Source organism: Sinohyriopsis cumingii, chromosome 10 (assembly GCF_028554795.1).
Source record: "Sinohyriopsis cumingii isolate HCF-2022 chromosome 10, ASM2855479v2, whole genome shotgun sequence".
NCBI lineage: Eukaryota > Metazoa > Mollusca > Bivalvia > Unionida > Unionidae > Sinohyriopsis > Sinohyriopsis cumingii.
The window spans coordinates 103,231,835-103,245,357 of record NC_142970.1 but is presented as its reverse complement, the minus strand read 5'-3'; the positions used below and the strand labels follow the sequence as shown (position 1 = coordinate 103,245,357).

At 36.2% G+C, this 13,523-nt stretch overlaps 1 protein-coding gene across 1 annotated transcript in view; it reads right to left on the bottom strand.

The window, feature by feature from the left end:
* Positions 1-2,963: 2,963 nt before the first annotated feature.
* Positions 2,964-13,523, bottom strand: part of LOC149790744 (protein Wnt-10a-like) — a 91,744-nt gene continuing 81,184 nt past the window's right edge. Inside the window, exons 5-6 of the mRNA XM_089972795.1 lie at positions 8,197-8,337; positions 2,964-7,370 (exon numbers count right to left, since the gene is read on the bottom strand). Coding sequence (XP_089828921.1) covers positions 7,053-7,370; positions 8,197-8,337 — 459 coding nt within the window. The 3' untranslated portion in view covers positions 2,964-7,052. The remainder of the gene's footprint in view (positions 7,371-8,196; positions 8,338-13,523) is intronic.

The following is a 13,523-nucleotide window of genomic DNA, read 5'->3' as shown; positions in this document are numbered from 1 at the left end:
ACGTTTGCATTGGTTTAATAACATGTTTGCATTGGTTCAGTAGCATGCTTGCATTGGTTCAGTAGCATGTTTGCATTGGTTCAGTAGCATGCTGGCATTGGTTCAGTAGCATGTTTGCATTGGTTCAGTAGCATGCTTGCATTGGTTTGATAGCATGTTTGGATTTGATTAATAGCATGTTTGCATTGGTTCAGTAGCATGTTTGCATTGATTCAGTAGCATGTGTGCATTGGTTTAATAGCATGTTTGCAATGGTTTAATAGGATGTTTGCATTGGTTCAGTAGCATATTTCCATTGGTTCATTAGCATGTTTTGGATTGGTTCCGTAGCATGTTTGCGTTGGTTCAGTACCATGTTTGCATTGGTTCAGTGGCATGTTCCATTGGTTTAATAGCATGTTTGCATTGGTTCAGTAGCATGTTTGCATTGGTTCAGTAGCATATTTGCATTGATTCAGTAGGATGTTTGCATTGATTCAGTAGGATGTTTGCATTGGTTCAGTAGCATGTTTGCATTGGTTCAATAGCATGTTTGCATCTGATTAATAGCATGTTTGCATTGGTTCAGTAGCATGTTGCATTGGTTCAGTAGCATGTTTGCATTGGTTCAGTAGCACGTTTGCATTGGTTCAGTAGCAATTTTGCATTGGTTGAATAGCATGTTTGCATTGGTTCAGTTGCATGTTTGCATTGGTTCAGTAGCATGTTTGCATTGGTTCAGTTACATGGATGCATTGGTTTATTAGCATGTTTGCATTGGTTCAGTAGCATGTTTGCATTGGTTTAATTAGCATGTTTGAATTGATTCAGTAGCATGTTTGCGTTGGTTCAGTAGCATGTTTGCCTTGGTTTAATAGCATGTTTGCATTGGTTTGATGTCATGTTTGCACTGGTTTAATAGCATGTTTGCATTGGCTAATAGCATGTTTGCACTGGTTTAATAGCACGTTTGCATTGGTTTAATAGCATGTTTGCATTCGTTCAGTAGCATGCTTGCATTGGTTCAGTAGCATGTTTGCATTCGTTCAGTAGCATGTTTGCGTTGGTTTAATAGCATGTTTGCATTGGTTCAGTAGCATGTTTGCATTGTTTGAGTAGCATGTTTGCATTGGTTGAGTAGCATGTTTGCATTGATTCAGTAGGATGTTTGCATTGGTTTAATAGCATGTTTGCATTGGTTGAATAGCATGTTTGCACTGGTTCAGTAGCATGTTTGCATTGATTTGGTAGGATGTTTGCACTGGTTCAGTAGCATGTGTGCATTGGTTCCGAGGATGTTCCTGGTGGTTCCGTAGCATGTTTGCGTTGGTTTAGTAGCATGTTTGCATTGATTCAGTGGCATGTTCCATTGGTTAGGTAGCATGTTGCATTGGTTCCGTATCATCTTGCATTGGTTCCCTAGCATGTTTGCATTGGTTTGATATCGGTTTTTCATTGGTTCCCTAGCATGTTTGCATTGGTTCAGTAGCATGTTTGCATTGGTTCAATAGCACGTTTGCATTGGTTTAATAACATGTTTGCATTGGTTCAATGGCATGTTGCATTGGTTTAATGGCATGTTGCATTGGTTTAATAACATGTTGCATTGGTTTAATAACATGTTTGCATTGGTTTAATGGCATGTTGCATTGGTTTAGTAGCATGTTGCGTTGATTCAATAGCATGTTGCATTGGTTCAATAGCATATTTGCATTGGTTTAATACATGTTTGCATTGATTCAATAGCATGTCTGAGTTGGTTCAATAGCATGTTTGCATTGGTTTAATAGCTTGTTCGCATTGGTTTAATAGCATGTTGCATTGGTTGAGTAGCATGTTTGCATTGGTTCAATAGCATGTTCGCATTGCTTTAATAGCATGTTTGCATATGGACGGTACAGATAAATAACATTATTAGCACTGCAAACAAGCAATTTTGAAAGCTTTAATATAATCCATCAAAGCCATATAGATAAAATGTATTTGTCACTCATGTCTGAATTCGTTTGCTAAGTATGTCATTCTGACTCATTTTGACTACTATAGACTACAGAAAGTTCAACTCGAATAGCCATATGCTAACTGATCTATGTTCAACCGAATGTAAAACTTAAAATTAACAAGACAGTTTTACAAATTGGTCAGCGTTCTGCAAATTCGCGAATGGTATAGACCCAACATATTTGTTGAAATGCCTTGTGTACATAATGTATCAAATGGTGATAAACACATGAAAATTTGTATGCCATCCAGGCTTGAACTCAATTTCTTCTTTGTTATTTCCCAGGACAATTAAATATTACATTTCCCACCGTTTGGAATGACGTAAGCCACGACGTAAGCCACCGTTTGGAATGACGTAAGCCACCGTTTGGAATGACGTAAGCCACCGTTCTTTGGCGCGTTTAAAGACATAATAGATACTAAAAAAAGAGCGACTCAATAATTTACTTCAGGACTGAGAAATTGTTTAAAAACCAAGCTGATACACAATTGGTGTTCATTCAGGGCAGATATACGTCTAGTGGATCTAGCACACAGTCACTCTTGTTTGTGTTGGGCACCAGTATAAATGTTCAACACACTTTCTCCTTGATTGTCCAATATACCAACAAAAGCGAATTACAGTTCTTTCTATCTAATAAATCATTTCTTACTGTTTCTACCTCTGAACCTTAAATTGGTAGCATTTATTATTTAAGAACTTGTTTCGATAAGCAAAGTAGAAGCATATAATATAATATAGCAATTTTGTATATCCAGTTTATTTTCTGTATTACTTCATACTTGTGTGTAATCCTTGGACATACGGACACACAAGTTCTCAAAGCGATAATGTTGATTTAGCACTATATATATATATATATATATATATATATATATATATATATATATATATATATATATATATATATATATATATATATATATATATATCAGCAAAATGCATGTTTCTTTGTTGAAAAGTGAAGAGAACAAGCTACTGATTTTTAATATTTAATCAAAGTCTCAGTTGACAAATATTTTTGCCAGAACATAATTTAACATCCGCATATGATACATGCATTGTACACAACTACCTTACTGTAAAGGTATATAGTATATAAGGTAACGTTATTACTTGCCTTTTAAGAAGAAATAATATGCGCTGAATCTAAGCATTTTTCATTCTATTTCTGCTACGTTTCTAAATGATAACAGTGGTTTCGGATAGAGACTGGTCAATATTTAGCTGTGGGTAGAGGGAAAACCATTCCAAAACTGTAGGGTAAATTTTTCAGTGAGCAAGAGAGCCATGAACGGCACATATACGTCATCTTTTAATAGTCTTCTACGTAGATACTAGTAAGACCTCGAGATCATTGACCAACTGGGATCAGTGTCCTGGACTTTGGTCAACGTATACCATCTTCAACTAAACGTTCTGTGAAGAAACCATTAGTTCCTTATTAGACTTACTATGAACGTGATCTCTGACCTTTGGAAACCGGTATGTATATATGTGTTTGTTTAATATTCTCTATGCGAGTCATCCAAAATTTTCGATGAAGGACCTTACTCTATAACCAAGGTCATTCTGCAATACCCATTTTGTTATAGCCTCAGTGAGTTTGACATCAGTATGCCCATTCCAGAACGTAAGTCATAGCCTTCCACAAACTTTGGTCAAGATACATGGTCTACAACTAAAGTTATTATGCTAAAAACATTTTTCTTTTTTCAGTCACAGTGCCCTTGACTTTTTCCACCGTTTTACCACAAATCAAAGGGTTTCTTTCTAGTCCAATACGACATTCTCAGACTTTGGTGAAGTACGCGGTCGCGAACTTAAGTTTTATACAAAATCTAATTTTGTTCTTTCAGTCACAGTGATCTTGACCTTTGACCCCTAAATGAATGGGCTTCTTTGTTTTTACTGCAAGTGCACACCACCCAAAACGTTTCGTCTAAGTCTGTATGTAAAACTAGTGGTATTGTATGGAAACCGTTTTCTTATTTCAGTGACTTTGACCTTGATCTTTGACCCACAAATCGACTGGCATCTTCTTTGTCCCAGATGCAGGCTTTCCACAACGTTGGGTAACTTTAGATGGTGCAAAAGCTATGCTTACTGTGCGGAAATTAGATAGTTAATAGAGATGATAACTCAATACGCTACGCTTTATGGCGGGCATTAAAGGCAACTAAATTTTGAGTATTATTATACTTTTTTGATATGCTATTATATTCTGTGCATCAGAATCGGGGAGAGAGAAAATGTATGTGCTTGTCAAACGCATTTACGAACGCCTACCCACACACCACCCTACCATCCCCAGTAATAAATGACTATTCCTTTATCGTTTTACTTCCTTCCAGGAATGGCTCTTAACATTATTAATGAACATAACAAAATAGCAAAGTGCATGTATGTTAAACAAAGGCATTCCAAATATATGATTTTATGTCCTCTAATGAGGTGTAATGAATAAGAGAATCAGGAATATTTATTTCAGAGAACGAATGAACATTGATGTATATATCCAGGGAACAAGGGAAAAAATACAGGAAACATACGACTTTATTTTTATGAAACTTAGGAACAAATTTCAAAAGTTTCAAAAACATAAGGATACAGAAACTCCAACATATATCCACCCTTCGGGGAGAGCCACAACAAAAAATATATTGGAATGGAGAATGGGGTTAACGCCAGTTTTCAGCACGTAATAGGCTAGCCAAGAAATATACTTTGGGTCATTCTGATAATTTATTACAGTCCATTTTAGATTAACTTTGCCTGTTGTATGGACTTGTGTTTTGGGGGATTCGTATTCTTTATTTTACAGCAAGAGTGATGTTACTTCAGTGCATAGTGAACTAACTCAACGGTCTAGTTACTTTCCATGTCACCTGTGAATCTTGACTACATACATACATACATACATACATACATACATACATACATACATACATACAATGCTAATTTTGTTTCCATCTAATATTCACAAATACAGCAGCGTTGTTCTATGACGTCCTAACGTTTCTTGTCTTGCTCACACAATAAAAATCATTAGTAATCGATAATCGATGTCACATTAAATGTACGCAAAGTAACTAAGTTTCCAGAACAGAACATTCTTCACTAAGCTTTCATTGTTTTGCTTAATATGTATTCCTTTTCACGCTTATTGGTTTTCATGAGTGAAAAATAAAGGAAACTAACATGATGGACTGCTTGTAATTAAGAGTGGTGTGATGGCTGGTAAAATGAACTCGCGCAAATATTTTTCATGACCGGTCCAACATCCGCCTTCGCCAACGAACATACATGAATATAAAACACCTCCATTCCACTTAGTCTATTTAAAAAAAAAATATAGTGATTACAGTATTCATACGCGGGATTAAAAAAAAGGACCACCCACCGCACCCCTTTGTAAAACAAATTGGACATGATCCATCCCCCCCTTATTATTATTTATGGCACCACTTCTCTCCAGAGATATTGAGAACGCTCCCAAATTCCGTCTGCAGAATATGGTGAATAAAGTTTTATTTCCATCAGTATTCTTGGACACGGTATAATAGTGTCAAAGTTGGAATAATAATTAGAAGCATTTTAAAAGACTTTACAGAAAAATGTACAAAGAATGCCAGGATCTAAGTCCTCCTTGTCTTTGGTAAGGTATTTATGAGGCAACAAGTACACACAAATTTACACGAAGTGCTTTGTACAGATTATCATAAAGAATGAATAATGAACTTGAATGAGTATTCGATTAATCATGGAAATGTGGTATTAAGAAACGTTATAAATCATAAATTCTATATAATACATACATAAACTACACAAATTCTTATACAACTAATCAATATCTGCAGAAATTATTATACAATTATACAAATACACTGACACTATAAATGTAAAACATCTGTTGGGATTTTAAAACAAAATAAAGAGAAGCTACAATGTATATCTCAAAGAATGTTTGTTAGTTTTCTTCGCTTGTAGAACGAACACTTTCACTACCCGGACAACCCCTAAATGATGATGCTTGGAGGGTCTATTTAGCTTATATACGTATACTGAATGATGTCACAGTTTCGATGCGTATGTTACAAATATCCCATACTGACTGAACTGACATTCTGCAGATGTCTTGTGTGTGCATTGGGTCTTTCTGACGTCATGTTTAGAAATGTCACTCATCAGCAAAGCCTTCCGAAACAGAAAACCTGTCTAGAAATTCCACATTACGTTCGCATCATCTGGCAATGGAAACGGATGAATAACGTATACTGCATCAACTATAAATCTGGCTCTCTCCATACTTGTAATCATCATCATTTTCTAGAATGATTCCATGTCTACATTTTTCTTGACGCTTTCCTCAATGGTGTACTATTTGCCGATGTTAACTAAATAGTTCTGTATCACTAATTCATTCTGATCCATGATATTAAAGACTATGTTTGACTCGGTACTGATCAACTCATTATTGACTCATTGTTGACTCAATATGGAATGAACTATGAATTTATGTATATTAAATGAAGACTATTGTTTAGCTTCAAGTACATGCAACAGCAAGGCTTCATGACAGCCCAGTCTAGACCAGTCTCTGGTTCTGAACATGAAAGACAAAACTGTAGACTCGCTTTGACTCAATAGAGGGGCTCAGCAACAATGTCAGTCTCAGGTGAAATTAACTCACGGCTTATATAAGCTAAATGTTGGACTCTGCCATTCCACTTTTAACAAACTGATATTACGTGTACAGTATAGCCATAATTTTAATACATATCAGATGATATAAATTTATTCTGAGGCACGTGACCTTTGCTTTGTTAAACTTGACTCTCGTCTTCTGGACCTGTACATTCATCTTCAGGAGAATTTCGAGATTTTGTTAGCACTTGTTACATAGTCAAACACATATACAGAAAGAAATATGTATTATCAACAAATGCATAACCATCTTAATGAAAATAAACTTTTGCAGCCTATCGCAATCGGTTTGACACAGATTCATATCTGAGTTGGGTTAGTTTGTCCCTTCTTTTACATAAAAACTGAATAAATGCGTGCTTTATTTGCAAACAGTAACCCACTCATTATATGTACAGGTCTGACACACAACATAACAACACCAATGAAATTTACAATGACATCTTTCACTCCTTTTGACCCGTAGAGTATTGTAACCTCTTCCACAGCACAGGGTTTCACAATTGTCCACCACATCGCTTGTCTTGTTACAAAACCTTCCCGTCGTTCCAGGCGAATCTACTTCCGGGTTAGGGTCACAGAAGTTCGGAGATTTTTCATAGTATAAGAGCACTGTGTTCTTTTGCTTTCTCACAAGTCGCCGACGTGATCTGTTGTCTGCTGTATTTAAAAAATTCACCTTGAAAGAAAAAGAAACACTGTGCTGAAATACATGCAGTTTTCGCATTGCTGGCCATTCAAAAGTTCAGTCTGATACCTTGACAATAATGCGTTAATTGCTTAATTTGAAAATCAACACATATCTGCAAAGAAGAGTATTATATAATTGACAACATAGCTTATTTATAAGCTTTATAATTAGCAATGAATTGTTTAACATGAATGTGGGTATTATTGATATGTCTGGTACAACTCTATGAAGGACGGAGCTCTTAGTCCATCTTCATCCAGCCTTTTTTTTTTTTGTTGTTGTTGATCCGTTCCCAACGACCATAGAACGGTCAGCTTCAAGTTGTCAACAAATTATTTGCTATCATATGAACTTTATATGAATTTATAGTACAGTATCAAATTCATTTTCACAGTTTGGAATTCGGCAGCTCGTTTGATTTCCTGTACGAAAATAAATCTGTCAAAAACTTTGTATCATTAATACCATACAGTTTAAGGGAATATTAATTTTAGCTTGCTTTTGCAAGGGAGCTAAACCATGATTTAAAAAAGGGCTGATTGTATGTCTTATCTCGTGTTATTAAAATACAGAGCTTTGCTAACACATCATTTACAGCACTGGGAGACACTTATAACTTCCGCTCATGCACTACATTTCTCTCTTCAATTAAAGCGTGATTACATGATCTTTAAAATTAACAACAATTTGAATAATTAGAAGCAATGGAAAAATGTAACCATTAGAGCATTAATATAAGCGTATATTTGTGTGTGGTGGTGGTGATGGTAATGGTGGGGTGAGGTGAAGGTATAGATTTAGAAGGGTAATTTACCTCAGTAGCTTTGTGGTATTTTCTCTTTAGGACATCGCCAACAACCCTGAAATCCGGAGTAGCTTTCCAGCATGTTTTGATTTCACAACTTCCGGACATCCCATGGCATTTACATTGTCTCATTACATTCTTCATCACAGCCTGAAAGATCAGCAACACCAATTCCATAGACTCGTTTAAAATTGATATTTGGAAATGATTGCATTTTACAACAAGCTGCAATACACAGCTTTCATTAATGCGAGCCATACGATTTAAAAGTAGCAGAGAGGGTGAACAGACCATAGAATTCCGACAAAACAAATAAAACAAACAAATAAATCATCTCGTAGAAAGGTCAAGATTTTACAAATGAACTTTTCCTTGAGATGTTTATTTTTGCAATGACCGATTGTACTAATAAAACCTCAGTTTGAAATAGTAGCTGAAAAAATAAAGTACTCTACGTGTTTATTTATTTCTTGTTTATTTGTTTGACGACCAACGTTGGTAGGTACCCTCTCTGCTGCTATTAATTTACCACCATACCAAGTTTGATGAATATTTTTCAACGCGTTCTCGCTGTCGTTTTTCCTCATCTGTTTCATCTTCATCTGAATCTTCGGAATTTGTTCTATGTTTCAAGTAATATTCAAGTTCTGATGGTGGTTTTTCTATTTTTGGATTTATGTTCTTTCTGTGTTTATAATATATCATCAAACTTCTGTATCGATCTCCACCGCAATTTTTACAAATCTGATATAATCCTCTAACGCCGTTGTTACATCCAACACATCTTCGTGGACCAGCATGAGGATTTTTCTTTATAAGATAATTATGTTTTTTGCAATATTCTCCACGGCACCTTTTGTTGCATTTATCTGTTGTTCCTTGACGCAGCCACGCACAGTTGTTCATTATATTAATGATATCTGTTTAATTAAATTTAATTTTATCATCACCCCTGTTACCCAAATATTTTATCAATACCCACACGATATCTTGTTCTTGGATCATGTAAATTTATTGTTATAAATCCATGCGGGGTAGCTTGCGCTCGTGAGAAGAAATTTTTGAATTTAATTATATCCATGTCACCACCACACCAGGTTTGATGAATATTTCGCAACGTGTGTGTGTCTACGCCATTAAACACAACTAAAATGTTGCAGTTGTCTCTGATCACCTTCGGAATTTGTGTATATCGTTGAGTAACATAGATCACGTCTGTATTTTTATGTCTCCCTCGGGAAAATATTCTGGCTGGATTTGATTGTTTATCTAGCATCACATCGTCGTATACAACTAAATTATTAATAAATCCGTCTATGGAATCTACGGATGGTGCTTCATCAATATCGGTTATAAACTCTATAACATCATTACCTTCATCCAGTAATCGCGCGTTTTCATTGAAATCTTTAAGTACATCATAACATCGTTGATCATCAACGGATGGTGCTACTAAATACAACTTATCCCATTTCAACCATCTCATTATCAGATTAAGTAATAATAGCGTCTTACCCGATCCAGATGGTCCTATGATAATCATTCTGATGGAGTTCGGTAGCGCAGGATGATGCTTAACTGGCTCTCGCTGCCGAGTTGCTGAGAAATCAATTATATCCATATATGTTATAACATGAATTTATATTGTTTACGCTGTAGAGTTAAAACTCCAACTATTGATTTAGCTACAGTTATAACAAAAAACAAAAAAATAGCGTACGGTGGAAAATGTTCTATATGCGGTAGAAAGAAATTTTCATTTTTACCTAATAAGCGCGGTGGTGATATTGCTAATTTGATGTCAAAGTTTCCAGGTGCTCCATGGGCTAAATACAGCGGAGAAAAACATCTACCAGGATATAATTATTGCGGTCCTGGTACTCGACTTGATATCAGGCTCGATGATCAAGATCAACCAAAACCAGGCGAGGAACCAATAAATGCTATTGATCGAGCTTGTCATGCTCATGATGTAGCTTATAAAAGTAAAAATCTACAAGATAGGCATATTGCAGATGTGAAATTAATTCATTCATTAAATTCTATAAAAAATAAAAATATTAGAGAATCATTAGCTAATTGGTTAGTAAGATCCTCGATGAAAGGTAAATTAGCGATTGGGGCTGGTAATTAATAATGGAATCAATTTATTATTCACCGAGAGGATACTGGAGAGGCAAAGCAGCAATTGGTAAACTCGCTGATGCAGCATCGGTTAAACATTCTACTGCTAAAACGTGGTTATCTAAACAGGCAATATGGCAAATTTATCTACCACGTCCTAAACAAATTCAGTACTCGTATTTCGATGTCAGTGTTCCTAATGAAGTTCATCAAGCTGATATTCTGTTTTTACCGCATGATACTGTGCGTGGAAAAACGTACAAGTACGCGCTAACCGTAGTTGATGTTGCAAGTAGATATAAAGAAGCAGAGCCGCTATCGGCGAAAACATCATCTGAAGTAGCCGATGCGTTTGAACGAATTTATCAACGAGGACTTGGACCACAAAGTGGTCTACGATGGCCGCAGCTACTACAGGTTGATCCTGGTAAGGAATTTCTTGGTCCAGTATCATCGTTGATGAAACAACATAATACCAAAATACGACGAGGTCATACTGCAATTCACCGTGATCAGGCAATTGTTGAGCGATTTAATCGAACACTTGCTGAACGGTTATTTGGATATCAATACGCGAGGGAATTTATTCAGGATAAAAGATCTCGCGAATGGGTTGCAAGATTACCAATCGTGATAGCTGCATTAAATAATGAGATCACACGAACAACCAACATGAAACCCACTAGCGCGGTCACAAAAAAAAATATACCAACACAACGGAAAGATGCTGGAAAACAAAAAATATTAGGTGATGTCACAGTCAGATATTTATATGAGCCTGGCGAACTTGAAGGTGGTAGCGCGAGAGCAACTGATCCTATTTGGAGTGTTACCACACACAAAATATCTACCGTGACAAGATCCACTGGAAGAAATGCAGGCGTTTCCAGACCTGCAATCCACAGATTAGATTCGGCCGCTCCTCAACGTGGATTTACACGTGAACAACTACAAATAATTCCCGCGGATACACAACTACCGCCGCGATCACTTCGGTGATTTCGATCACTTAACTAGCACTAGTGCCAGCACCCAAGGCGCTAGCGCCTCTACGTCGATTACACTCAAGACAGGTTAACATGGTATTTTCTCGTGTATGACCGCGACTATTATCTTTTCTATCTACGGTAAATTGTCTTGAATCATTACTCGAATACCGCCATAACATTATACAATTACAACATGCGCAATGATTGTTCTGCTGTTGTTTTAACTCAATAATAAATTCAACATCAAGATCAAAGTCGCGTTTATTTTTTTTGTCAGATTGTTTGTATCCGATTAATTTTTTTCTTATTATATCATCATCGATGATGTTAAATTTATCAACGATTTCAGGAATTATAATTCTACGTAATTGAGATATATTTCTGACCCTCGATACCGCCAAATAAACTAAATTTGACCACTCGATGCGATCGTCTACAATCCAGACTCGTGTATCAGAAATAGTTAATCCCTGTGACGAGTGGATTGTCATGGCGTATCCCAACACCCACGGAGATTTGTCAGCGCGTAATGCATCTTCGACCACACTGATATCAACGGCGACAATATCATTTAATACGAGATTCTGTTTCCTTGACTCTGTCTGTCCTGGAATATCAACATTAATATTCTGTTTTCGTGTATCTGATGGTCTATAACATAACGGAACGGGTAGTTCTGAATATTGTTCTTTATGCAGCTGAAATAACTGTTGTTGTAAAGCGTCTCTGATTATTTTTCTACTTGCTACGATCAAATCGTTGGGCCTCCATAAATTTAAAAAATCGTTCATTGATGTCTCTGAGATCACTCCACGTAATATTTCACACTGAATTTTGTTTGATTGTAATCTGATTAATTTTTTAAACTCCCTCAAATTTGCATCAAGAGCTCTATGATCATCATCTATTTCTTCGTAATAATCAACGAAATTTTTTAACCAATCATGTGGAGATGGTCCAACAAAAGGCGGCGGTTGACCATGATCGCCACACATTATTATAGCGGTATTTTTCGTCAACAACCAATCAAGAAACGTTTTTAATGTATCCAATGAGACCGTGCATATCTCATCCCAAATAATTATTTTAGGTATATATTTTTCTCCCATCCGTTCAGGAGTCCATGTATCTCCGCGCCACCGAAAGAAACTATGATACGTACACGATTGTACTTGCCGCTGTTTCATCTCACGTGCAAGTCTATGTGTGGGTGTCAGCATGATTATATCTGAATTTCTAAAAACATTAATCGTTCGAGTTGTTTTGCCGCATCCACCAGGTCCATTGAGATATACTGTCTTATATCTGGTTATTGGATCACTCAACGATGGTGCCTTCGACATTTCTGATATTTTATTACCCTCACGATAAACATCTCTCACTGGAACATCTGCTGATTCTACATAATTGTGTAATAGTTCCTTTTTTATTCTCCACGAACCCCATTGTTCATCATTACTTGTAAATTTCATAACAGGTTCTAAATATTTACTTGAAATATAAAACGAGTCCGTTGCGACTCTGACTGCGGTCTTGGGAAATCTATTAATCATCGATAATAAATTTATAGAAACATAAGCCAACATGGAAGATCTTAGATGAGTATATTGCGGGGATACGTCATTTATGTAACTAACGATCGTACCTAATTTTGTTCCGTCGGATAAATAAACACTCTCTCGATTTACAAACGTATTTTTCGCCGTTGTATCAGCGATTATAAAATCGTACTCGGCATCATCTAGAATTAATCGTGCGTGATGTCTTTTATAATCATATGCACCACCTTGAGTAAATTTACCTATAATTTTTCTACCGAGATCTTTTGCGGTTTTGAGTTTATTAGGAATATCATCTTCGGAAATATCAGGATATTTTTCCTTAAACTCGCTGATAACTTCAGAATCTGACATGGGCAACCAAACTTTGGTCTGTGCATGATATGATATAATTGCCTCACTGACCACCAACGATGTCAGTATCGCACAATCTAGCATATATCGCAACAAAACTATAGGTGCCCAACGTTTTTCACAAAAATGTCTACCAAACCAAACATAACAAATCTTGTGAAGATTTTCGTTGAGCTCGAACGACTCAATACATGCGAATCCAGTCAGATCAAAATCAGGTAATGGTCCATTAATTGCCACTCGCGTCATCTCGTTTGTAGGGTGACCAAATCTTTCAAAGTACGTAGAACAATCTCCGTATCCCAGAAAA